Source organism: Triplophysa rosa, linkage group LG5 (assembly GCF_024868665.1).
Source record: "Triplophysa rosa linkage group LG5, Trosa_1v2, whole genome shotgun sequence".
In the NCBI taxonomy this organism is placed as follows: domain Eukaryota; kingdom Metazoa; phylum Chordata; class Actinopteri; order Cypriniformes; family Nemacheilidae; genus Triplophysa; species Triplophysa rosa.
This window is the reverse complement of record NC_079894.1, coordinates 14,843,510-14,870,822: the sequence shown is the minus strand read 5'-3', so window position 1 is coordinate 14,870,822 and position 27,313 is coordinate 14,843,510. Positions and strand designations below refer to the sequence as shown.

Here is a 27,313-nt window from a genome sequence, read left to right as displayed (position 1 = left end):
TAAAATGCATCGACATCAACTGGTTCTACTGAAGACAAAATTATTAGTTCATATAAACGCCTCAGACTCACATGTATATTGCTTGTTGTTTGTTATTCAGAGTGCCTAATGTTTTTATTTTGTCAACTTTTGAATGGCAGAGGCTTTATTTGACATTTCATTCCATCAAATCACAGAATCCTACAAAGTTTTGAATCCCTCCCATTGTGCAAAACTCCAGCAGAGATGTGATATGACATTTCTGCAACAATAGCTTTTGCATTGTATTGCCAGATCAACGAGGTGCATGTACAATTGTTATACCATGCGCAGTTTCCTCCATGTCTATTATGGAGGATTTCTTTGGAATTTACTGGTGTCCCTCAGACAATATGATTTGCACTGGGCAGATACAGAGACACTAGCCTACATACTGTGACACTTTACAAGCAAAGATTATTATTAGTCTAACAATTATCTTAACCGATTAATATAGCCTAGAGCAGAAAATAAAATGTGAACATGTAAAAAAAGGTCAGATTTTAAAATTAATTCAAAGAACGGAAAACAAAAGTCGATAATTGTTGTTCAATAAATATAACTGATGTTTACATTACACATATTTCAGACTTGATTCTTGTTCGGTTTAAAGTAGTAGAATGGCGCCACCAGCTGGTAATAATGTTGATGTGCGGTATTTGAGTTCTCACACTGCTTACTGCTAAGAATCACATGTCCCGTGTAAATAAAGTTGCAACAGTGACACCAAGCTAAAGTATTTTGGGGATCTATCTTTGATATTAAAAATACTTTTATGTTCTATGTTGACTTGCCACTTGTCTATAAATAGCACTGGTTAAAGAAACAAATGCTTTCAATATTATGATACTAGATGTTTACAAAATGTTCAAAATGACTTAGAAATGAGAGAGCATTTAACATTTTGTAAATGAGATAAAATGTATGAAATTAACGTTTTCACTCACCAGCCATTTGGCTACTAAATCTGTGTACTCAATCACAGCCAATAATGCTTTTCGGTGAATGTACAGAATGAAGTCAAGTTCACACAGATGATGTTTGACAACCCTAAACATGTAATATAAATAATACAAATAATATAAAATAAATATATATAAAAAATAAATAAACAATTCTTTGGTTAATTTTTATACAAAAAGTTAAGTTTAGTAATGCAGATGTGGTCAATTTCACATCTGTTTATGTTAATATTAGGCTAAACAAATCATATCATGTTTTGTATTAGTTGTAGTGGAAGGAAAGACAAAGAAATTTTGATATTTACGGTCATCCACATAGTATTTTCTGCTCAAACTTGATAATGTCTTCATTGAAAAGAGCTTGCCGTGATAATGATTTCAATATACTACATGATAATAACTTAAAGGAACATGAATCTATGCTATATGAAATAGTGTGAAATAACATGGCTGGATTTGGATGAGACACCATTATGGATGGAAAGAACTATGGAAAAAGCTATTTTTACATTTATCTGACAAAATGCAATTATTAAAGAAAATCAATTATGTCAAATCATTCGAGGTCAAAATGTACACAATGCAACAGATTCTTCCTGCTTGTTCCATCTTCTGTTTATTGCAACGTCTTTTGTTTTTAAATTGTGTTTTGTAGTCGTTGTCGATGGTCTTTGTAATCTTGGCATGCGATTAATAGTGCTACGGGTTCACTCTACTTACCTCTCAGTGGCCGTCTGTGAGTGTGACAATTCCTGTATTCTTTTAAATTCCTCACATACTTGCAGGATTTTTTACTTGACATTGTGACTCTAAATTGGACAGCACTGTAATTTATATATTTGGTGAACATAACAATATGTGGTTTATTAATGTACAGCATTGCATTCAAGCTTGTAATTGTATTGCCACATCCTTTCAGTGTTACGTTAACTTGTGTTTATATTTGATCAGTTTGTACTTTCAGTGGGGTTTGAACCCATGACATTGGTATTGCTAGCACCATGTTCTATGGGAAAGCCTAAACTGACTTTAAAACACACACACACATAGGCTCCTCAGTTTATATTTGGCAAACTGCTTCAGGGTTACAGGCCTAGATGAAAGATCCCACCACCCACAGTGAGAGTGATGGTTTTCTTTCTAGAGTTCCTGAAACAGTTTGTATTCAGTTGGATCGGATGATTAAATCCCTGTGTGTTTATTTCTTCTGCGATGCAGTGACCCATCCACCTACAATCTGCTCACTTCCAAACCCATTTAAATAAGATGCTCTCTGTTCATCTTCACACTGCACTAAATGGAGGGCGTGAGTATGACCCATTTTAAAGCAATTGCTTTTCAGGGTGAGGAAGAGAAGAAGGTTGAGAGATACAAACAATTAGCGTAGCTATTGATTATTGTGGAACGGGCGAGTTCATTCGAAAATTATTCTCATATTACGCTGCCTGTAAAAAAGAATCACGAACGGGAAAATTTCTGGTGTGCGTTTGGTTTTTAACCTCTGCAATTAGAGACGTTCACAAAACAATGTCTTGCAAAAAGGAAAATCTTTAAAGTGTGATGAATTACTGCATCATATTTCTCTCAAAACAGAAATGTGATATTAAAAAGACAACATTTTGCTTGAGCCAGCAATCATTTTTAATTGTTTAATCGTATCGTCCAAACAACCTGATTTCATGGATTTCAGCTTTAAACTACATGTTAATGATTCATGGTTGCCTGGTACATTTAATTAAAATGTCAGTTCACAAGAATGATTCACGCGCCACATGTGATAATAGGTAATATCTTATTATTGGTGTACTGCATAATTTGCCTTTCGTGTCCATAATAAAGACACTATATGAGATATATACAGCATAAGAGACCTTGAAACTCGAGGAGGTCCTTCTGTAAATGATGTAAACAACAGGTTACAGATCCATGAGCACGTCTCATGACTGGAAGAGAGTCGATGCTGATGGTATGGTAGTCCATTAAACACATTTAGAAATTAAATCAGTTCATAAAAACATGAGAATAAAACAAGGCATAAGACGATAACTCAATACTGCACGACCAAGAGACAGTCAAAAGAAAAATCGAACAGCATTCAGCGATAGATACACTCTGTTGAGAATGATCATGCTCGCAGCATGTTTAAACAGAAATAAGCAGAATATTGTTCGGATTGCAGCTGTGCAACAAATGCTATTATACCCAAACCCATGCCAACAGAGCTTATAACACTTATAACAGCATGTATAAAGGACTCATGTATGGCCTTTATCAGGTAAACGCTGGGTCAGTGCTTGCAAGGTGGCAATGTTTCAAAAACTCTTAAAACATTTGATTTGTTTCTTAAAAAATCACTTTGTTCACACAGTCAACTTGTAACTGACAGTTATGAGTTCTAAATTGCAATTGGCCAGTTCTAACTTGCTTTATACACCATATTTAATTTAACTTTTTAATTTAAAGCCTGAAACATCACGACCGTTATTGTCAGTCAGATGACATCATTATGGCGTATTTCTATTAAACCATTTATATTCACTCTGCATGACAGCATCACTCTGTGTTTTTTCTCATGCACCGCAGATAGAAAAACAAGATGCTGCGCTTCATGATGACAGCAAAGCAGTTCTGATGTTGCATTTCATTCACACAGAACCTATAAGCTCACCTACGACTTTACCAACTATTCTATTTCTGCATTGCAAGCACCGGCCCTTTAATTCAAATCTAGTCTAAATATTGCATCACAACTAAGCTAATATCAGTTTTCTTTTACATAATTCTTAGATATTCCATTAATTCTTGAGAGCAGATTAATAAGGTATGTTTTGCTAAAGATCATTTTTCTGTTTAACCAATGCATTATATTTTTATCGGAAGGACCAAAAGTCTGATTTCAATGCTGCAGTTTTGGATTGTGGAGCAGTGCGAATGTGAAGAGCAGCCGTGTTTACTTTGAATCTGAGTTTCACTCAAACTTTTGAACAGTCAGTGGCACTTACTGCAAACTTACTGCAATTTTCAGTCAGCCATAAATCAAAAGAGCAATGATGAGCAAAAAACACCACCAAAGATCAAGGAAAGAGACACATTCACACATACGTACACTAATACACACAAAAATAAACTCTGCATGTGATTAAGGCATTCAACAAAATATTGCAGGTAGCCCCAATGTTATATATATACTTTGACACGGTCATTCTGATTTCCGAGACAGATCATGTATTTTACATTAAGGTGAATGTAGCTGAATGAAACTCAAATGGTGATCAAGAAGCCAGTCGTCTCATAATATCCACGTGAGTGAAGCGATCCTCTTTGGACACTAAGGGCATATTTGGTTTGGGTATCAGTTTTTCAACACAAGCAAGTTTTTTCAGAGTGACACCTCACATGATATAATTCTCTAGTCAGTTGAAAAGTACAGTATGGTTTGTAGAGTAACAGTTTAGTCCTGCAGAGGATTTCGACAACCAAAATGGACGCCCAAAGCCGAAGGTCCAAAACCATACAAAAATGACACATTGCCACCTGTAGGAACGTTGTTTGTTCATGTTGTCCGTGTCAGCGCAAACACTCAACACCTAAGTTTGTCGATTACTCAAACCCCACACCTTTGACAGGTTTTTCAAGAAACAGTTTTGTGAGCAGAACGTCCATGTCTCAGACCCATTCCTGCATTGAGCGCTTGCAGTACAGTATGTGACGCTGCGTGTCCTTCCTCTTGAAGCGAAAGACGGTGAACAACAGGACCATCATGCACAGGGCCAGGACGCAGGGGATGGCGATGGCCACCGCTTTCTCCGTCCCGCCGCTGCTCTCCAGCTTCAGCACAATATCCACATCATCGTGGTCGTACTGCTGCGGATCCTCTTCCTGCGGGGGAATCCAGTCCCAGTCTGGGTCGGCCGGTAGCCCATCGCAGCCCATGAAATCCCGAAGGATGGAGCGGGGGTAACCCGGTTCCACTCTCAGCCGCTGATTGTTGAACTTCCAATATTCCTTTCCTTTGTAGAAGTAGGTGAAGCCTTATGAGAGAGGAGAAGATTGTGAAGCTTATATTGTTTTGTGCATAAAACCTCACTATTAATACATTTTTTATTAATATTTATTATATCTTTGATGTATAATGGATATTTAGTGATTTAGTTAAACATAAAAATATTTGTAATTATTTAGTAAGTAGTAAACAATTATGTGAATTAAACAGTGTGTGTTCAGTTGTTACCTCCTGTTTGTATTGTCTTTTATTTTGTAAACTTGTATTTTTTTCCTGTTGTTGTTTTGCTTAAGCATAATTTTGTAGTCATGTTTGTGTTGTCCTGCCATCATTCTGTTTACCTGAGCCCTGTTTGTGTATAGAGGGTATGGACGTGTCGTCACGTTACCACGTGAGCATGCCAGAGCGCGCCCCTGTGAGGGGCAAAACATTCAGCAAAATGACTGCTTACAATATCAGGAAACGCAATTCCGTGCAACATTTCAGTGTCCAGGAACACTTGATTCCTTTGTAAGTCATAGGGAAGTCGTAAAGATCACCGTCGAGTCCAGCTGCTTGTAATTTCAGCAAATAATTGCGTGTTTTAGTCCCGGTTTCTTTGTTTCTCCTATTCTCCTCAGCCATTTGCTGCGTGTTTTACCACTCAGGGGAATATGTCCTGGCACTCAAGGGGGGTGTATCCCGGCGTGTTCACGTGGGAAAGTGACGTCAATGCATACCCTGTATATATACCGCCATTTCCTTTTTTTCTAAGCAATGTGAACTAAACATTTATATATATATATATATATATATATATATTTGCCTTTATTTATAGTACAGTAACAATAAGAGGACAGGAAACGAAGTGGGTGAGGGGGGGTGGGATCGGGAAAGGACCACGAGCCCTGACTCGAACTCGGGTTGCCCGGAGCGCAACAGCGCCATACGTCAGAGCACTAACCACAAGGCTATCGGCTCCGACTAAACATTTATATGTTTAATGCTATAACGCTTATGTTCGAAAATACAAAAAAATGCTATAGTGATACCAACTGTGATGTATCAAATGATAATACTAAGGCACTTATGAAGTATAAACCATTTAAAACCCCTTATAAAACGGAGTTCTAAGCCGTTATAAAATACCCCAATATAATAACGGCTGACCGCACCACATAGCCTAAATATCATTTTATTTACTTTATGAAACCTTGCTAAGCATATGGAATAACCGTTTTATAAAAGCAATAAGCCCCGCGAAGCAGTGGGTTACAGTGCATTTTATAACAGCTACGGGGTTTTAGGCACTCCGCTTCGCGTCATGCCACAACGCCCTTAGCTGTTATAAAATGCACTGTAACCCACTGCTTCGTGGGGCTTATTGCTTTATTAACTGTCACCGTCCTGTATACGGGACACCTGCGTTTGCTTCAATATTTTGCATGTCATTTCTAATCGAATCATGACAAATTGTATATCACTGTAAAGTTAAAAAAACACTCTCTAAAACACACACCTATCCAGTTTATTATAATATAAACTATGTAGAAACAGTAATTGATCTAAAATAATGTCTCAATTATTTTTGATGATTTTATTTTTTGGTCAGCAATAATTTTTTAAAAGGCAACTTTAGGGCTGCATTCCAAAGCATGAATTTATTAAAACCATTTAAGTTTGGAATGTGAATATTTTATGTATAATCGCCATACATTTTGTGACAGTTAACAGGTTAAAATTATTGTATGTGATAATTGCAACATTCATCCATGGCATGTACTGAATTTGCATAGTACTCCAATATCTATTTTTTAGCCACAATACATAAAAAACATGGTGATACCATGGTACTTTGCTACTGGTGTATTCTAAACAAACAAAAAATCCAAGCATGGAAATGTCCCTTTTATTATATGAGAAAAAAAAACAAAAAAATCGTTTTCTTATCGTCAACATGTAAATTGACAACAATGAGCATTCCATATAAATGAAAACACACAAACACATACATCAAGAAAAGGAACAAAACAAAATTCTAGTGATTAAACAGCCCAGTTGTCAGTGTTGGGAAATGGATATACGCCGCACCCAAATGCTGCCTAGAACAGGCTGTCCCTGAAACACCCCTGCGTGAACTTGTGGGAAAAGCCACAGAGAGACCAATTATCAAAGTGAAGGAGTTTCTGAGTTCACCAGCTACTGCAGATGCAGGTAAGGAGGACTCAATACTGACAAACCTTCAAAAGAACACTAGTTCAGAGAAAGCTCTTCTCTTCTGCCAGTACAAATACTAACTCTAAATCTCAGCGCCTCCAGATCGAGCCAATTAAAGGAGTCATGTGACACGGCTAAAACGAATATTATCGTTTGTTTTAGATGTAATGCAATGTGTATACACGATTTAAGGTTCAAAAACGCTGTATTTCCCACATACCGTTCATGTTTGTATCTCCTCTTTGCCCCGCCTCTCTGAAACGAGGTGTGCTATGATTGGCCAGTTAACCAGTGCATAGTGATTGGTCGAATACTGCAAGCGTGTGACGGAAATGGATCACCTCTACCGATGTTGATGATTGGCTCGTTTCACTGGAAGACAAGACTTCCTTCGCTAGAGCGGCCATATTGAGCGTTGCATTCCTCCCCATTCATCGCAATGGCAGTGGCGCATCTTGTTAATATTAATATCTTTGGTTGAAGCCTTTTTTCTGAAAGGCCTAATGGTGTCATTGCTACAAAATGTTGCTCTATAATATCTGCAGCATGGATGTGAACTTATGCTAACGGCATATTTTAAAATTTTTATTATAACTATTATGATTATATCTTTTTTGTTAATTATAGAGAAAATAATAAAGACATATTCAAGTATATGTGTTATTTAAAAACATTTCCCACCTACTTACAAGGTTTCTGCCTGACAGCTACAGTGTTTATTTTTTTGCTTTGACTAATCTGCAACTCTCATAAAAAATAACAACATAATAATATCTGCTCATCCTAAAAATCTCAAAAACTTACCATTAGCTTTATCCACAAATGCTCCCTGTGGAGAATCTGGGATGCCCTTCCACACAGTGATGGGTTTTGGATAGCCGGGGTCCATGGTCCTCATATCCTCACTGTACCTCCAGTACCTGGAAGAGCAGAAGACAGAAAGGCTGGTCTCAGGTATTTCTGGAACAATCCAGTAAAGGCATTTCCCACATGTCCCACTGAACGCTGTTACAAGAAGCTATAAAACTGACCTATCCCCTTTAAAGAAGTAGGTTTTGGCCACATCTTCCCACCAAACTGCCGTCTCAATGCTCTGTGTGGGCATTCCACTGCCAAAAAGAGAAATGTCCTGAGGATATGTGGGCTGAAGAGTGGTGTCTTTAAACACCCAAAACCGGTTCCCTTAGAGAGAGAAACATGTACATTAGTGTCAGAGCATCTTCTAATAAAACAATACTCCTCACAAATACATAACAGGTGAAACATTTTTTTAAACGCTTCCATATGTCTCTACTTAGAAGAAAACATCTTACCTTTGAAGAAGACAAACTTCCCTTCACTGTTTTCGTAGACCGCATCGATCTTAGGAGGCAGACCTCTCCAGAAGTAACTAATTTGCATTGGGTATCCAGGCACCACAGAATTATCTCTTACCCTCCAGAACCACTGATCCTAATGAAAGCACTCCAGCATTAGGCAACACAGTATTAATGTGAATTAATTCTCTGCTTTTTTAATGTTCATAACTCATACTTTGAAGACAAACAGCTCCTGCCGTAGGAGTGCCAGAGTGTTGAAGCCTCCATCGCAGATGTTGGGATTGGAGTTGGGATGGGCAGGTTTTGACTTCTGTGGGGGGCGATGAGGGCGACCCTGGCGGTCATGTTTTCGAGGGTCAGACTGAGGGTGCAGGCGGGGAGGCGTGGCGGTTGTGAGTAATCTTGTTGGTTGTGGGTTTTTATCTGGAGGACCTGCATAAGAAATTATGATTTTTTTTCATTTACATGCTTCACTAAAAATAACTGTTCTGCAAACAGGAATAAAATGCCATTATGAGTTAACAGTTTTGAAAAAAAAACAATACTAGGAGTTGAAACCCACCATATATTTTCTGTATTCCCTGTAGATCATCATGAGGCAGTTTGAAGCTGTCCGTGTCCATGTACTGGTAGAACGGAGCCATAATAGCTGTAGGATCATTCGAATGTTCCAGTCCTAAGGCATGACCAAGTTCATGTACCGCCACTAGAAACAGGTCATTGCCTACAGAACATAACAACAGTCATGAAAATACAAACATGTTGCTCTTCTTTCAGATTTCTTGTTTGTGCATTAAAAAACATTAGGACTCATCCGATACATCATCTATGACTATGTGCCTGTGCGCACACTGAAGTATTAAATTGTCAGAAATTTGCATGACATTTCAGTTCATCACAACGCCAGATGAAAGACAAGAGACATAGTGTTAAAATCAAGATATACAAGTCTGAATGTATGATCCAAGATTATAGATCTCTGCTAGAGATGCACCGATACTAAACTTCTCCAGCAATACAGATAGCCGGTTATTCAGAGTGATATCTGACAATACAGATACTGATTCTGAAAATTAAACGAATATTTCTCAATATATTTCTGAATGTAATTAATACATATAATGACTATTAGCTAATATTAAACATCAAACTGGTGATGTTTCTTAACATTTTCGATATACAGAGTACACATTCATTGCATTCTCTTGTCCTCTTTTGATTGACAGGATATATCAACCCTGATCATCGGCTGTTTTTAAACTATCGGTCGATAGCCGTGAAGAGAATTTAGCATAAGCCAAATGGTCGGAGTCATTGAAAGAAGAGCCATCACCCCCCTCCAACCCCCTGTCTCTATGTTGTCGCTCTTGCCATTTTAAATAATCTGTAATTGTTAAATAGGCAAGTTAATTCAGGCTTTGTTTGTATTCGTACCGCCGAATGAATCATGTCTTGATGCACTTCAAACCTAGCATATTTGATATCTAAATGTTTGTCTTTACAATTCCTCCTTGTTTATATACATTGTGTGACCATAGAACATTCTCTTTTCATTATGCTATAATTTGGAATGGTATTTTGTAAAGTTGCCAGGAGGTCATAAAGATGCAAATTAGCTGTTGAGTGGACAAAGAACCTCTTCCCTGCTCAACTCTGATTGGTCGATTCAAACTCAGGTGGGCCTGCCCTCTCATGAAGTTAAATATCGAGCCTGCTCTGAAAAGACCCTCTTCCTCTCTTCTCTTCTGTTATACCTGCCTCCGTGCTTCGTGGCGTCTCTTCGGAGACTGCCCTTTTGGAACAATGGACTTCTACTGCCACGTGGTTAAGCCATGCGGGCCGATCACGAGGCCCGCAACTTTCTGCAGGACTGCCTTCTGAAACCTTTTGAACAATTCCATCTCTACACGCGCATACGGATATCGGTCCAGCACAGAGCTTGCAAGTATCCGTTTCTATTTATAGAATAGCTGCGTTAAGTCTGTGCCTCTTTGTTAAAGATGATTTTTATTGGTGTTCAGAAATCGCTGCCATGCCCTCTCTCTCTCTCTCTCTCTCTCTTTCTCTCCCCTGCTTCCTAGCGCATTTGTGTTTCCTGTATTTGTTTGTTTTATGCTATCGTCATTGTTTTGTTTACCATGTAAAGTAGAGTTTAATAAACAACCATATATATTCATTTGTGATGGGTTTTCTGTATTCACGCTCACAAGCTTGGTCCCTTCTACTGTGTTTCAATTCGCTACCTTTGCTCTAAATCCTGTTTGGTAAAGTCACGTTACTTATGGCCATGAGATAATGTAAAGTATATAATATCATTGAGGCATTAGCTGGACGAAAGCATACAAGTATTGTTATGCTTTATATTACTAATCAGAGACCGTAAAATATGTATATTTGATCACGATTATTATACGTATTTTCCTTTGAGCTAAATTAATTCCTTGACTGAAATTTATGTTTTAAATAACTCATTTCAAGGATGTGATCTTGAAAGATCTGGTGGAGAACCATATTTGGTGAGCTTTGCTCATCAATATAATAACGCTAGCTAAAACTGCTACAGCCGTTAGTTTGAAAAATTGCTTTTATCTACCAATATCGATTATTGGCCGATATACTGGTGCATCTCTAAACTTTACCTTAAAAACTGTATAACTCCATTGATATTGCACACTCAAGTCTCTCTTTATATTCAGTGTAAACTTTGTGTGTGTGTGTGTGCGTACAATGTGTGAGCATGAGTTGCTTTGGAAACCAAAACCGTTCCTATTATGCGTCATATTATACAACACAATGTAATTATAAATATCATTCATCCAGTGAATGAAATATTATGCAAGATATTCTTGCAAAGGGCAAAAACAAAGTAGATTCTGAAGAACCTAGCTAAAAATTAAAATTCGAACATCAATAATACACCCTCCTTTTGTGTTCCACTGTAAAGAATGTCATATCAGGTCAGAACAACATGACAGCGAGTCAGAGGTGGATAGGATAGTGAAGAATCTTTCCTCTGAAGTACAATTTCAAATATCTGTACTTTATCGGTGTTTTTTTTAAAAGACCATCAGACAGCTGCAGCTCATACAGAACGCTGTTGCCAGGATTCTGACCAAATCCAAAACATCTGAGTATATCACTTCAATCCTCAGGTCCTTACACTGGTTACCAGTTACTTTTAGAATTAACTTCAAAGTATTATTAATTGTCTATAAATCACTCAATGGTCTAGGACCTAATTACATTTCAGATATGCTTATTGAATATAAACCTTAAAAAAAAAAGACTCAGATCATCAGGATCACATCAGTTAGAGATAACAAGGGTTCACTCCAAACAAGGCGAGTCAGCGTTTAGCCATTACGCCACCCATAGCTGGAATCTGCTTCCAGACGACATCATATGTTCACCAACAGCAGCTACTTTTACATCCAGATTAAAAACACACTTGTTTAGCTGTGCATTTACAACCTGAGCACTGTACTGGTTTACATCAACTGCACTTCTATTTCTAATTTCTTTTTCTTTTGCTCTTATTCTTTTTATATATACACTCACATTTTTAACCAATTTTATTGCTGTTTCATTGTCTCTTAAAATCTAAAGTATTTGTGATCTTAAATCATTTGCATTTTAAAGATACGTCTTTTTTCTCTCTGTCAATCATTTTATGTAAAGCACTTTGAATTGCCCTTGTGTATGAAATGTGCTATATAAATAAACTTGCCTTGCCTTTTTACTTGGAAAAAATGCTTACAATATTATAAAGTAATATACCTATTTACTCCACTTCGTTTGGTAAATAAATGTTTGTTGTTTTACCTTTTGATACTTAAGTATACCATAAAATATAGAACTTTCTTTTACTCAAGAATTTTTACAAAGTTTTTCATAGAGACATACTGTGTTAAATGTGGAGTAAAAAATATGTTACTGTATATGTTTTAGATTATAGAGAAGTATTTTTTTCCAAAGTAAAGAGGAAAAATACTTCACTAATAGCCATCTCTGCAGTGAGTAAATGATCAAACTTTCAAAATTTGAACCTAAAGCTTTTACAATTCGGAATATTAGTTCCCTGTTTTTATTTGTACTAATCCAAAAAGCACACACTGACTAGCATCTACATTACATTGTTAGGGACCATTATCTTTTCCCTGACCCCTCACGAGAATTACGGCAACAGCTGTGTGAATGCAGTAAGCATACAGCTCTGGAAGATTAATGTAAAGAAAACCGTGCACCGTGTTGTCCATGTGGACTGCGGTTATTCTAATGAGTCCTGTAACATGGGACGGTATTATGCCAGGCACGCCTTACACCAGAGACAGCGACAAAACAAACAGCCGTTGGTCCTGAGTGCAGGCAGCAGTAAAAATACCAGAGGAGAACGTAGTCGCAGCTATTCATTACCATCGGCCGAGACATTTCGGTGAAGGGAGATGATCATCTAAAAAGCTCTTTGCATCCAGCCGGGCTCAGGTAATTAAAGCTGAGTGCCTCTTAAGTGTGGCTCGCAGTATACAGGCTCATCAGATTACCTCTCATTTAATGGGTGTAACCGTATTGCAAATACTACATATCAAACAAAGCTGACATCTGACATGTACACTAACAAGTATGCATATACTCACACTGTCATATTCAGTTTATTAAGCTACACATGGCACAATTTATAAAAATACTAATTCCAGCATGCAAATGAAGCACTAATTTGCCTAAATGAGTCTTATCGAGCTACAACACAATACGCCTTCCTCCTAAGGTAATTTATTTTTGAATAATGCCTCCAGTGTGGATATAACTCCTAATGTTTGTCGCAAACCTTTTCGAATTTGCATAACCAGCTGAAACGGCAACTTTGTTTCATTTGTTAATTGTTGAAATTGAAAATGTAGCCTAACCTGCTGTTCTCTCACCATCATGGTTTGGGTTGCCCAGCGTCCAGGGTTCGTCCGAATCGAAGTGCGTGTCGCCCCCTATGCCCGGTCCTGGGAAATAAGCGTGTGCCAGGAAGCCTCCCTCTCCGTCAAAGGGAGAGCTGTCACCATGAAAGCCAGAGGCAAATATAATGGTAATGTCCACATCACGTTTGCCGCTTTCCAGAGCGCTGTACGGCACTGCTTCAAAACGTAATGGCGTGACGCCTTGCCATACGTCAAATGCCCGACGAATGGCCTCGTGGGTTTCTCGCGCACCCACTTTGGGAGTGACATTCTTAATGCTGAAAAACAAAACAAACAAACAATTTTAAACGTTAACATGAATTATTTACCACTATAGTTGATATCTCTTGCAAAGCTAAAGTTGTGACTGATGGTTTGGTCTAGGTTTGCAAAACAAATCATTAGAAGGTATAATACACAAGGCTTGTGAATGCAGATATAATGTAAATCATAATTTATAAAACAACTCGATTTGAAGTATTATTCCTGTGGGTGACTAGCTTGTGTTTGTATTGCCTCATGATGCCTCAGGGCTTTGTACATGAGGGCTTTTCATTTCTAAATACAGTACTGTAGCGTTGTAATTTGACACAAACTGAACGCAGATGAATAACCTGTGCTATAATTTCATTCTCATGACTGGATAAGAGAAATGATCAATACCCAGGCTGCTGCAGATGGATAATTCATCACTGCTCTAACGGTTGGAAATGTAACTTGCCTATGTACATACAGTATGTACAGCATATTTACATTTAAGCAAAATAAAACAAGTCACATGCTCCATGTATAGCATTAGATTCTGATTCCAAAATGAATGGTCATATGCAATTTTTTGGAGGATCTATTGACAGACATGCAATATAATATACATAACTATGTGTTCAGAGGTGTATAAAGACCTTACATAATGATGCGTTATGTTTTTATTACCTTAGAATGAGCTATTTTTATCTACATATACCGCGGGTCCCCTTGCATGGAATTCACCATGTTGTTTCTACAGTAGCCCTAAATGGACAAACAACTCTACAGAGTGCGTATTGTAAATACATTATCTCCTTCAGCAAAAAAGCGAGAATGACATCTTAAGCCCGATTCACATTTCACGTCTTTTGCGCAAATAGGGAGCAACGCGGTCGCGATGAAAATAGTTCAACTTTTCAGAATGCCACATGCGTACCGCATGAGAAAGCAGTGCGGCTCGCGTTTTCCCGCGCAGTTTTAGACGCGAGTCGGCCCTAAGTCCTGTGTCAGCCACCGTAGTGCTTCAAAAGGGGGGGAGTGAGCCGTTGGTTGCAATTCGCAACCTCACAGCTAGATGCTGCTAAATTTCATCCACTGGACCTTTAAAATGATTATGATTCATTTTTTAATAAATGTCCATCACTGTGCAAAATCAAGGGCTTCTGGATATAACATTTGACAATATAATAGGACAATATAAAAACAGCCCATGTTCACTTTACTTTGTATGATGATTTTTTAAAACATTTACTTGTGTTAAACTGCAGAAAGATAATCATGCTGGTTTGAAACGACATAAGGGTGAGTAAATAATGACAGAAACGAAACATTTTGATGGAACTATTCAGGTTTAAAAAGCAACTAAAGGCAATTTTTGTAATCTAAGAAGTTAAGAAGTGAACTCTGCAAACTGCCCTGAGACTGGCATCTCTGCTGATATCCACATTGAAGTCTTTATCTTCTACTAACAGACCGAGAGGCCCAGAAAGCCTCAGCTGACTCTTCTCTATAGAGGCCAGTCACTCACTGCCAAGACTGCCTTCATTTACATTCCATTTGCATAGGGGACCCATCAATTAAAAGAAGCAGGATTTGAATAAATCATTTTCGTTATCGCCTGCTGTAACCAGGAAAGTCTAAATTGAGGTGAGAGAACACTCTATTTTCTCCAAGCCTTTTAGAAGGTAATCTCAGCGGAATTCAAATATGTTTCTTGAAGGTTAAAGAGTGAATGCTTGAGGTTATTATATGCTTGGCTGTGCCTCCATTGCAGGGCAGGATATAGGATGGCGGAGAGAGCGCAGTTTGTATGGGGATGTCTGCCTGTTTCAGCATATCAGGATTCAGTAAACTGTTCTTCATCCTTTAAAAACTGAACTTCAGTGCTGATCTTAACTCAATAATGAATCTATCCTCTACAATTACCATATGAACAGGAAGTGACATCATTACCCTTAAGTGTTAACCACATAAGTGATACGAACAACAGTGTTCAGTTTTTAGCTAAAAAACATTTTTATACTGACTAAAGGTACAGTGTACTCTTTTTAAAAACACGAACAGTCTTTGTATGTAGGCCTTTAAATGTTTTGAAAGAACAGCATTGTCTTTAAAGCTTGTTCAGTTTAGATTATTCTATTGAAGAGTTTAATTATGAATATTGTATAATTTATTTAAAAGGAAGTTGCGTGTTTTAAATGTTATTTAATACTATTTAAATGGCATTTCTGTACCACATCACCAAACGTAGATAAACAACTCTGTGTCTGTAAATGTCAGCACAACATTTCTCTTACCTGTATGTGATATATGTGCGTTGCCACTTCTGTCCAGTTAGTGCATAACGCTTCCTCCTTCGCAATCCAGACACATTTTCATACTTGTCTGGTACCCCACATCTGGGTTTCTTCATCCAACTAAAAGGGAAAAGGTGTGAGCTTATTTTTGCCATTTATTGTGGTAAAATAATAATAGTAAAAACTAGGTTAGCCAAAGCTGCTGCTCTTTAGATAGAAGTAGACAGGGTGGACTTCAATCTATTCTTCTATAATGATTCTTCATTCCAGAGTAGTCAATAAAGTCAATCAATGCATTGCAGAGATAGAAGATGAATGAAAAAGTTTAAATTACACCACAGATTGCACACAAGCACATGCCAATATCAAAGACACCAAATCAAAGTACTCAAAAATCACAATATTCTCAGTGTCATTTCAAACTTTTGTTTTGAAAAAAAAACATTTTTAAACTGTTTTGCCGTGAGTGGTTCAGCATCTACTGCACACTACTTTACAGATTGCATTTGAGAGTTATTGCTTCATCATTTACAAAAGGACAGATAATATATTCATATCACTGATCACAGTGTCTAGAAACCATTATTTACCAATTATGAATGTAAAAAACAGGGCCATGTAGGTATTGGTCATCAATAAAACATTTAATCGTAAAATAAACGATTTAAAGGCAGAATAAAAACATTAACTGCTTAGTCAAACATAACGTTTTCATCTTCGGAGGCACTGAAATATCATGCTAAACAACAGTGGCCAGGGTTGAACATTTTAGTACAAAAAATGTTGCAACTCTTAAATGAGATTTACAGTATTTGTGTCTTGTTGAGTATAACATTTTTAGGACTGTGGCTAGTAGTTTAATGTCCTGAGACGGGAAAATGTGATTTATAAAAAATAAAATAACAACAAACAAATAAACAAACATAAACACACAAAAATACAATCTAATAAAATATAATGAAGTAAATTTGTTTCATCCAGTTTAATAAAGAAATATAGTTATGCAATAGTATGAATGTAGTGTGTGCTAAGAAGTACTCACTCAATAGTGTCCTTGTCTAAAGTCCCTGTGATGTTGAGTCCATACTTGCGCTGCATAGCAGCAATAGCAGACTTCATGGTTTGAGCTGATCTCAGAACAGCCATGTTAGGTTGTGTATGATGAAGGTAGCCATACTTCTGTAACCATGCCTGCAAGAAAAAGCGAAAAGCATAAGCACATTTGACAATTGTATAGTTTTACCATCAAATGCTTAGCATAAGTGTGATTTCACCGCCTAACACATAGAGCAAACAATGGGCCAAATATAGACATCTTGAGTCATACCAAATAAAGGCCAAGAACTCACTGACCTTCCATTCTCAAAGGATGATAGCACTGCTAACTTCAAGATGTAGATATAGATAGAACTTGACAGTGCTTGCGTTAATGTATGAGCATAAGCACATTTGAGAACTCCCTGATGTTGCAAAGTGAATGCATCCTACATTCTATTCTACAGGGATGGTGTGTGTATCAAGATCATTTCATTCCAAACAATTATACTGGAAAGAGCTTTTATGATAATGTACTTGAGGTCCAATATGCTTTAGAGCATGCCATAAACAAAAGACAACCTAAATTCGTTTAGTGCCTTGACTACTTCGATCAATAAATCAATATATACACAGCGGGGTCTAAAAGTCTGAGACCATATTTAAAATCTGGGAAAATATTGAGAATGTCTGAAATGTATGTTAACTTTTAAATATACGTATGTAGGTATTTTGTATATCTATGCAGTTCTTATGAGAAAACCACAATGGTTTAAGTGCCAAGCAATGCTCCAACACTTATCATCCCCTGCGCCTTTAACAAACACAAGAGCTGATTACTAATTTATATGGAGAAAACACAGATGTGCTATAGAGCCGCAGGGGTTTGATATGGCAGGGTGTAACCATGGAGATAAAGAGTCATAGATAGAAGCAACTTTGTCATCCTTTGTGTGTCGTAATCACACAAAGTAAAAACACAGAGCTCAGCCAAGATGAGCTCGGCAGATTAAAGATGTCAAATGATTGAGAAAAATCATTCCATATTAATATACTCAATGTCTGTTTGCTTTGCTGGTAAACACACACGTGTTTTTGTATAAATAAGGCAATGTAATAGAAAAACAGGCTTAGCAAGCCTTAGCTAGCATCTAGCAAACTAATTAACACTTTCTTTGATGTAACATTTAAACCCAGTGGAATTTCATTCAAATCAGCCAAATGATCTCTTTCAGATATGCATCTAGTATTAAAATACGCAGGAGAAAAATCACCTCTTATATATTAAAACCTTTTAGATAACTATATTTTATTTACTGCTGAAAAGAACTGTTCACCCAAAAATGCTCACCCTTAAGTTGTCTGTATAATTTCTTTGTTCTGATGAACACAGAGAAAGACATTTGGAAGAACACTTGTAACCAAACAGTTCTTGGCCACCACTGACCATAGTAAGAAAAAATGATTTATACATTTCTTTGTTCTGTTGAATACAAAAGAAGATATTTTGAATAATGTAGGAAAGCAAAGTTTTGACTTTTGACTACCATTGTAATTTTTCCAACTATGGTAGCCAATGGTGGCCAAGAACTGTTTACAACAGGTTACAAGCATTCTTCCAAATATCTTTCTCTGTGTTCATCAGAACAAAGAAATTTATACAGATTTGGAACAACTCGAGGGTGAGTAAATGTTGACATGATTATTTTATGGTGAACTCTCCCTTTAAGCAATTTGTGCAGACTGTAAACAAACTGAATAGCAAAAACAGTAAATGTTTTCAAACAGATTTTCCAAAAATTCCCTAAAAGAGAAATCCACTACACACATCAACCTACAAATGACTTCCACCTAAAAATGGCTTTATTTAAAGGTGTATCTGTGTATAACATAAGACAGAATTAAAACAAGAATGTATTACAATATAAAAATATCATCAAGCGTCAGTCTTTCTGGGTGACTGTGTTATGGGTTATTCCCTCCATTAACAGCAAGATTTGTAGAGTATACTTTCATGATTATTTACCATAGACTGTATAAAACATGGACGTAGTGTCCGTGATGTCACCCGTAGGTTTCTGAGGCGCTGTTTTGAAGCTTAAAGTGGGTGGAGTCGGCCGTCGCCATTTTAGCAGCGCGTCACACCCAGATAATCGAAAATGGGCAAAGAGGCGGGACGTGGTTGAAGCTGAGGCGTAGTGGTTTCAGCCTGGTTGCTGAAACCACTTGTCACTCAAGTGGCCACGCACCTAATTTGCAGAATTTTAAGGCTTAATATAAGTTAAACAGGTGAGTTGCCCATTTTAACATGGGGCTCAATGAGATTCTGCTCTCTTTTGGAGCCAGTCTCTAGCGGCCAGTCGATGAATAGCAGTTTAAGTCACTTTCGTGTTGGCTTCACGAGAGAGATCGGAAGGTTGCCGCTTGTAATTTACATAATGTACACTATGTGCATGCAGCAGACATTTTAAACATGGCAATTTGTTTAAAAGACTATCTGCTTTTCAGATTCCTTGATGTTCAAAGTGCTTAGTCATTAGGTGCTGGTGTGCATCCTGTCACAATCTCACCCCGCCATGACAACATGAAAATTATCATTACACAGAACCTGCTGCCACGTTTCAAGCAGATGGCGGAGACAGAGGAAGAAAGAACATGACGAGATGATGATGAAAAACATCTTTCTGGAGACTCATAAGTGTAACCACTAAAATGTGAAATGTACACATGATGTATTGAAGCAGATTCTGACAGCTCATGACAGTTTCGCTGAGACAGAAATGAGACTGTGTGCTTTGACACATTGTGTCAAATTTAAAATGTGTGTGCTTAAAATACACTGCAAAAAATCAATTTCATAATTATTATTTTGACTAACTGTTTTGTCCTAAAAGGTTTAAACAAAAACAAATATTCTGTCTCATGTACCAATCTCATGTTAACCTGACTGGGCCACAAGGTTTGTAAGAATATGCCACTGGAGAAAATCAGATACTGTACATTGCCAGAAAACAAATTTTTAATCTTAGTAAATTTATCATGTTTAAGGATGTTTGAATATTTTTATTGGAAAGCAAGAAGATATTTTATGAATTCCTGATATGCTACTATATGCTGTAATATGTAAGCATAACTGTCAGGGTGCAATTTAAACTATTCCCACATGTCTTTCTTCTAGTTTTCGCTGCAGAATTTTCTCACTTGTTCTCTTGCTCATTCTCACTTTTCCTATTTCTCTCTCACATCTCTCATTTGCATCTTGCAGCAAAAGCCAATCAATGAAGTCAATTACAGCATTCAGTATGTTAAAAATGCACTTGCGTCCAAAAATATGCTACTGTTTCCAGGCAAACAATTAATTGTTTAAAAAAAACTGCCATATCAGCTCCTCTACATCCATTCTGAGAGCGGTAAAGAGATTATGATGTTGGCCAGGCTGTCAGAACTGACCAATAGCAAGGAGCAAAGCCTCAGAGCACTTCAACTGGTATATACTCCAACATACCAACTGCCATGAGCACACTAACCCAACCAGGGATACAGAAACTAATCCCTCCTACATTTTCCTTGACCTTTCTGTCTTTCTCTCTGCCACTCACTGCTGAGAAAAACACCCCCTTTTATCCACTTTTATGCTTTAATCAGGTGTGAGCATGTGAGTGTGGTTTGCACTATGAGCTTTGCATAAACAGGTTTGAGACCCACATCAATTTTTTTGCACCCTTTTGTTGTTAGATGCTACGGTTTCTGTGTGATTTTTGCATGTTGTTTTATTTGCATGTTTGTTATATTTAATCGGGTGATTTGGGTGGTGATCGGGATGGTTTCTAGGGTGTTGCTAAGTGGTTGCTAGGTTGTTATGGGTGGTTGCTAAGTGGTTGCCTACTGGGTTAAGTCAATAGATACAACTGTAAATGGTTGCCATAAACCTTATAACTTTAAAAGTTAGCTATCACTAATAATAAACCTGATGACATCATGGCAGGTTCAGATGCATTTATAGACAGTTTACATAAACAAACATTATGTGGAGTAGTTACTGTTGAGTAGTTTGAATGTAATTTAATACAATTAAAATACAATAAAATATTGATATAAATTAATATAATATAAATTAAATATAAAATAAATTGTTATATTATAACTAGGGCTGTCAAAAGATTAATCGCGATTAATCGCATCCAGAATAAAAGTTTGTGTGTACATAATATATATCTGTGTAGTGTGCATAATAATTTTGTATTTATTAACACATACACATCCATGCATATATTTAAGAAAAATCTAAAAATTAATAAACATTTATATATCATTTCAATTATTGGTAAATATGAATAAATACATGTAAATATTTCCTAAATATGTATACTTGTGTATGTGTTTTTATTTATAAATACAAAATGAATATGCACAGTACATAGACATATGTTATGTAAACACAAACCTTTATTCTGGGTGCGATTAATCATGATTAATTGTTTGACAGCCCTAATTATAACCAAACACAGACCGGAAGTTAACTTTGGGGCAGGCGTGTGCATCCGATGAAAGCGTCTAGCATCTTTTAGATTCTGATCTATTTCAATGAATGTAGTATCATGTTGCTTTTTAAGTTTAATTATTTAGCTTTTAGTCTAAGAATATCTTTCATTTGAAGTCTTGAAGTCACAATGCATTTAATATTTTAGTTTTCATTTGCTTCTGTTCACATTCATTTAAATAATCAACCTTTTGGTACATCAACTGTTTATCATGTACTGTACATTCAAAAGTATGTGCATGAGCATTTGCAATTTGTCGATGTCGGCAAAGAGCAGAACAGACTGCACGGAAGGGGAACCAATCAATTAATGTATTTACACAATTCCCATTACAGAGGTCAAAGAGGTGAATATGAGCCCTGTCAAACATCCAGGCATGGATGACATCAGGGAGGGAGGAAGAGAGCAGGTAAATACATAAAACTAGAGCTGTCAAACGATTAATCGCATCCAGAATAAAAGTTTGTGTTTACATAATATATGTCTGTGTACTGTGCATATTAATTTTGTATTTATAAATACAAACACATACACATGAATACATATATAGGAAATATTTACATGTATTTATTTATATTTACCAATAATTGAAATTATATATAAATGTTTATTAATTTTGAGATTTTTCTTAAATATATGCATGTATGTGTATGTGTTAATAAATACAAAATTATTACGGACAGTACACATATATATATATATATTATGTAAACACAAACTCTTATTCTGGATGCGATTAATCGCGAATAATCGTTTGACAGCCCTACATAAAACACATCAAAAGATTTCCGGGCCTTCAATTTACAGAGGTCAATATGATAAACCTAAAAATCAACTGCAAATCACCGAAATCATCAACAGAAAAGGTCATTTACAGTATGACTGTTGTTAAAGGAGTCATATGACAGGGCTGAAACGAATATTATCGTTTGTTTTAGATGTAATGCAATGTGTATACACGATTTAAGGTTCAAAAACTGTATTTTCCACATACCGTGCATGTTTGTATCTCCTCTTTGCCCCGCCTCTCTGAAACGCTCAGATTTTTTACAAAGCTCATGGCTCTGAAAAGCGAGGTGTGCTATGATTGGCCAGTTCACCAGTGCGTAGTGATTGGTCGAATACTGCAAGCGTGTGATGGAAATGTAACGCCTCTTACCATATTTGGAACATCAGGTTCCATTCCAAAGCAATTGTGCTGACAGGTACACCCACCTTACTTGCGTATACTAGAGGTCTGCAACCCGACCTTAGCCCGACGGGGCCCGAAAAACTTGCGGGTTTCGGGTTCGGGTTAATGTTTAATGAATAGCCTCGGGTTCGGTTTCAAGTTTGTAACAAAAAAAAAATAGGCTATATACAAAGTTTGCGTGCCGTGGCATGTGCTTGCGTGTTTGCTGCGTTGTGACCACAAAAAACACAAGAGAAAACACATACACAAAACTGTTTTTCGCATAAACTGTTCTGCGCATGTGCTCCAGCCTCCCGCTTTTGTCCTCGTTGTCACAACACAGCAGGTGATGGTAAGATGGGTGCGATAAAGCAAAATATTAGCGAGAGAAAACTTATTACAGTTCCAAATGATGCAGGGAAAGTATCACTCTGGAAGAATTATGATCTTATCATTACTGTCAAGACTGGCCCATAGTATCCTCAGCATCCCTGCAAGTAGCAGCAGCAGCGAGAGGAACTTCAGTGTAACTGGGTTAACGTAACTTTTAATCAGAGGAGGACGGTGCTCAAACCATCAACAGTAGTTTTTGTTTTTGAAGTTTGAGTTCCAGAGTGTTCAAAAAGGATTTTTGACTTTTACACCTGTTCACCCACAGCAAAGTTTCGTTATTGGTAAGTCTATGCTATTTCTTATTTTTTCTTGTGTGTTCACTGCTGAGGAGGCCACCGTGCCTTGATGAAACTGTGTTTGCTTACATGTAGCTATTTGTTTAGTTATCATCGCAAGCAATCATAAAATGCAGCATATTTCAACAAAGCTTGCTGTTAAACGCACTTCAGGTTCGGGCTTAAAATGTAACTGTAATGGTCGGGCCAGGTCAGGTCGGTTAAACAATCTCAGGTACGGGCCAGGTTCGGGCTTTCGTTTAAAGCCCGTGCAGACCTCTAGCGTGTACATCTTAGTCAAATCATACCACGAACTGAGGTAGATTTGTGGGGGTGTGGTTACACGAGGCGTTTCAGGCAGGTCTGGGTGAGCATTCGCTTTTAGATAGAATGCATCTTTTGTTCCCACACTTTCATTTTTGCAATTTTACGTGTCTAATACATGTATGGGCAACTTATAACACACCAAAGACACAGAAAAACACAAAGACACAGAAAAACACATATTTGCACCATATGACCCCTTTAAGACATAGTAGGAAACCTATAGTCTATAACACATCACTGCAAGTACTTCACTGCACAGTAGTTAACTGGGGTATACTTTTGACTCAAAATGCCTTCAAAGGACCAATAATTAACATAATCAATGTCTGTCACATATACAGATTAATTTAGAAAAAAAAATTTGACACTTGATTATTAAAGTAGAATAAAATGCCAAAAATGAAAACAACAAGCCATACATATTGCTGTTACTTAACACTTTCTCTGACAAGTATGCCTCTGACAAGACCTGTTTTCCGGTTAAGCACATATTTATGGAGAAAGAGTCTTATGGCATGTTTCTACTGTGGCAGAAGAAAGCCGCCCAAATGCCCCTCACAACGCCAGAGCTTTGTAGCTGTGGGGCATGTGCGAATGTTTCCTCTGTAGATGCTAGCTGTCAATCCCACAATTCAGCTCGAGGACGGGGTGCTCGGCTTCTATGGCTTCTAAAATGTGCTAATGAAACGTATGCATATTGAAATTTCTACAAAAGGCTCATGCGTGTAGAGCATTCTCAACTGGCATTACTGCCATTTGTTGCTAATATGTTTGTGAAAGTGAGTTCTTAACCTTGATCGCATTAAGAATAAACACAGACATAAACTATTATTTAGAAAACCAGACTCTCTCCAACAAAGTCATTTCATTTCGTGCACACGCGTTACATTTTTTACTCAAAATAAAAAATGGCAAGGTGTTGCATGTTGTTAATATTACTACAATACTGTACAATATATGCTATATTTACATAATATAATTTGTGTTTCTGTAGTCAATGAATGCATAGAGAGGGGATACACAAAAAGAAGTTTGTTTGTAGAATACGCCATTATAAAAAAATGGAAAAACATTGTTTCACAGTATGGACAGTATACTCTCCTCTGATGTCAGAAATAACCATATGGTGTTGTCATATTATATCTTCATTGATCACACCTTTTGACAACACACTGGAGAGATATGGAGAGATATTAAGGCAGTGTGGATTTTTTTATTTGATTAAACAATCTAGAAGTTTTTCTAAACTGTACTAAGTTGAAAAGTTTCTATTTTTTGTTTAAAACAGTGATTAAAAGCTTGCTATCAGTTTTATGAATAAATAGTTGTGTTACAAGTGATATCATTTTAGACTTTTCTAATAAGAGTTTTGAAAATGTACAGCTTAAGTGTAAAGGCTATAAAAAAGCCGAACCATTAAAAAAGATGTATGACAATAGCTCACTGGTCAACAGCACATATAGCAACGACTCTCCATTTATCACATATAGAGCCAGATATACATAAAATGTCATTACTGGCTTAGCACAAAGCTAAGCACTTTTGCACCTGCATGCAGAAGACAGGGGTAATTAAAGCCCCAAGGGCCCAATCTTGGTTTCACTGCTAAATCCTTGAACCTTGAGCTCTCTGGTCTATTCCTAGTTCAGAATCAGAGGTCCAACCTTCAAGCAGCCATTACTCATCGCACATGCACACATCCACACACACATCTCTTTTTTTCCCAAAAGACCACTGACCTGTGCACTCAACTCACAACTGCTGCCAACCACTGCAGCCCTGCCAGCAAGCTGAAACCACAGAGGAGCTACATGGGTGGCTGTGAGTCCAGAATGAAAGAGGTGACTAAGAAAGTCTATTGTGAAGACTACGCAATCAGCATTCTGATGGTTTCAGTTTGGGACCTCACAGCCTGTTCCGTCCAAAAACATCAATATTATCATGACACTGCCATGTCCACTGGCACAACGGACTCAACAATTCTCTCGTCTCCCAGCCAAACAGAACCGAGCGGGTGACAAATTTTCTCAATGTCAACCAGCGCTGCCAGCATCACTAAACATCACATTTGCACCCGTTTTGGCCCAAAGGAGTTTGGGGGAGAGTTGCTAAGCAACTTACATAATCTTTATATGCTTTGCATTATCGCAAGAGTCAGAAGCTGAGCTTTGCTGTGGAAATCAAAGTCTTGTTTCTCTTATCAGCCCGCTGATCGTTGCGTGGCCAGGCAGAAGTGTGCGATTGTTATCTCAAGGCTGATTTTATGGGTTTGGACCACACTGTAAAAAAAATCCCGTAAAAAAACAGATAAAGTACTGGCAGAAAATTACCAGTACATTTTCCTTTATTTTACGGACATTTCCATTAATGCTAAAATGCAAATGAATGCAGTGCAAAATGTAAAATACAGGTAAAACAACTGTAAAAATGAACACGGAAAATTCCTTCATATTAATACAGTATATTGTGCCCTATTTTTACGGCTTTTTTTTAGAGTGCAGAGGAAGGAGCAATCGCTCTGATTGTCCATGTCTTTTACGCTTATGTGTGAGGTCTGTTAATGTGCGTTGTGCGGATCTGCATATAGATCTTGCATTAAAATGTGTATTAGTGTGCATTAATTAAAGTATAAAGTATATTCGAATTTCTATTCTGAATGCCAATTCTGTCCCATCAGTCTTCAGGATAAAAACATATCGGAACAGAATAGAATAGATCTTCTGTAGCTGGAGATTCAAATAAATTGCACCTGCATTCATTCATGTTTACTCGGCACTAATAATGACAAAATGGAATGCAAGACTAAATTAGAACAAAACATTAAATTCCTCTGAAGACTCTGCATACAGAATAGAATAGAATAGAATAGAATAGAATAGAATAGAATAGTTCGCTGTACATACAACAACACATATTCAGACTGCACTTCAATGTGCAATGTGCCATTTGTTTTTATTTATGATCTGCCAAATACAGTCATGTTGCTTTAGATCTCAGTAAAAGACAAAACGCTTATCGTCAATCCCTGCCTATTCATGTCCATGACTAAAGCAAAAGATGCTGATGTGGATACTGGGCCAGTCTTACCTCAACGCTGAAATGATGCTCTTCGGCTGCCGAACACCACATCCACATCGCCGTATGCAGCCATAGCAGCACCGCACACGTACAGTCCAGCCTTCGCTTGTTAAGAAACCTAATGTTCATATTTGTGGATTTTTTTGATATTGACTCTATCGGCTATTTACGTCTCAGTCCTCGTATGTCAGTTAAGCAAGTGGTATTGTGGACCAAAGATGAAACCATCGGAGCGCGGAGAAACATTGGCGTCCGCACATTTTGTCAGATGTTTTGCGGCGATCCACATTCGATCTTGGATATCTGAAACATTAAATCGAGGCATTTCCTTTGCTTTAAAGCGTTACCTTAGCGTACAGGCAGGTTGCTTTTCTATATTGAGCAGCATCCAGAGCGTGAGCACTGCGCATGCGCCCTGACTCTGAAGCGCTGACGCTTGTTGACAAGTAGGCATCATTCATTCTCCCTCCATTCTTCTTTCTACGGCTGTCAATCTGGGATCAATG

The 27,313-nt window shown here is 37.3% G+C and overlaps 1 protein-coding gene across 2 annotated transcripts; it reads right to left on the bottom strand.

Moving 5' to 3' along the window:
* Positions 1-2,613: 2,613 nt before the first annotated feature.
* Positions 2,614-27,313, bottom strand: mmp16b (matrix metallopeptidase 16b (membrane-inserted)). 2 transcript variants are annotated; one of them, XM_057334758.1, is made up of 10 exons: positions 26,817-27,313; positions 17,030-17,178; positions 15,988-16,107; positions 13,418-13,722; positions 9,061-9,222; positions 8,713-8,930; positions 8,493-8,631; positions 8,211-8,361; positions 7,984-8,099; positions 2,614-5,011 (listed from the first exon to the last, which is right to left on the bottom strand). In XM_057334758.1, exons 1-10 carry the CDS (start codon positions 26,934-26,936, stop codon positions 4,647-4,649), a joined length of 1,845 nt encoding a protein of 614 aa, XP_057190741.1. In that variant the 5' UTR covers positions 26,937-27,313; the 3' UTR covers positions 2,614-4,646. The 2 variants fall into 2 exon arrangements, with proteins under 2 accessions (XP_057190741.1, XP_057190740.1); XM_057334757.1 differs by having other exon boundaries at positions 13,403-13,722; positions 26,817-27,312.

What these genes read in the sequence shown, in the direction of transcription:
- mmp16b (XM_057334757.1), bottom strand. Translation starts at nt 26,936, where the DNA reads ATGAACATTAGGTTTCTTAACAAGCGAAGGCTGGACTGTACGTGTGCG. An exon ending in GGGAATACAGAAAATATATG is followed by an intron (nt 8,931 to 9,060) that starts GTGGGTTTCAAC and finishes TTTCTTATGCAG; the next exon opens with GTCCTCCAGATAAAAACCCA. An exon ending in AGGAGCTGTTTGTCTTCAAA is followed by an intron (nt 8,632 to 8,712) that starts GTATGAGTTATG and finishes TGCTTTCATTAG; the next exon opens with GATCAGTGGTTCTGGAGGGT.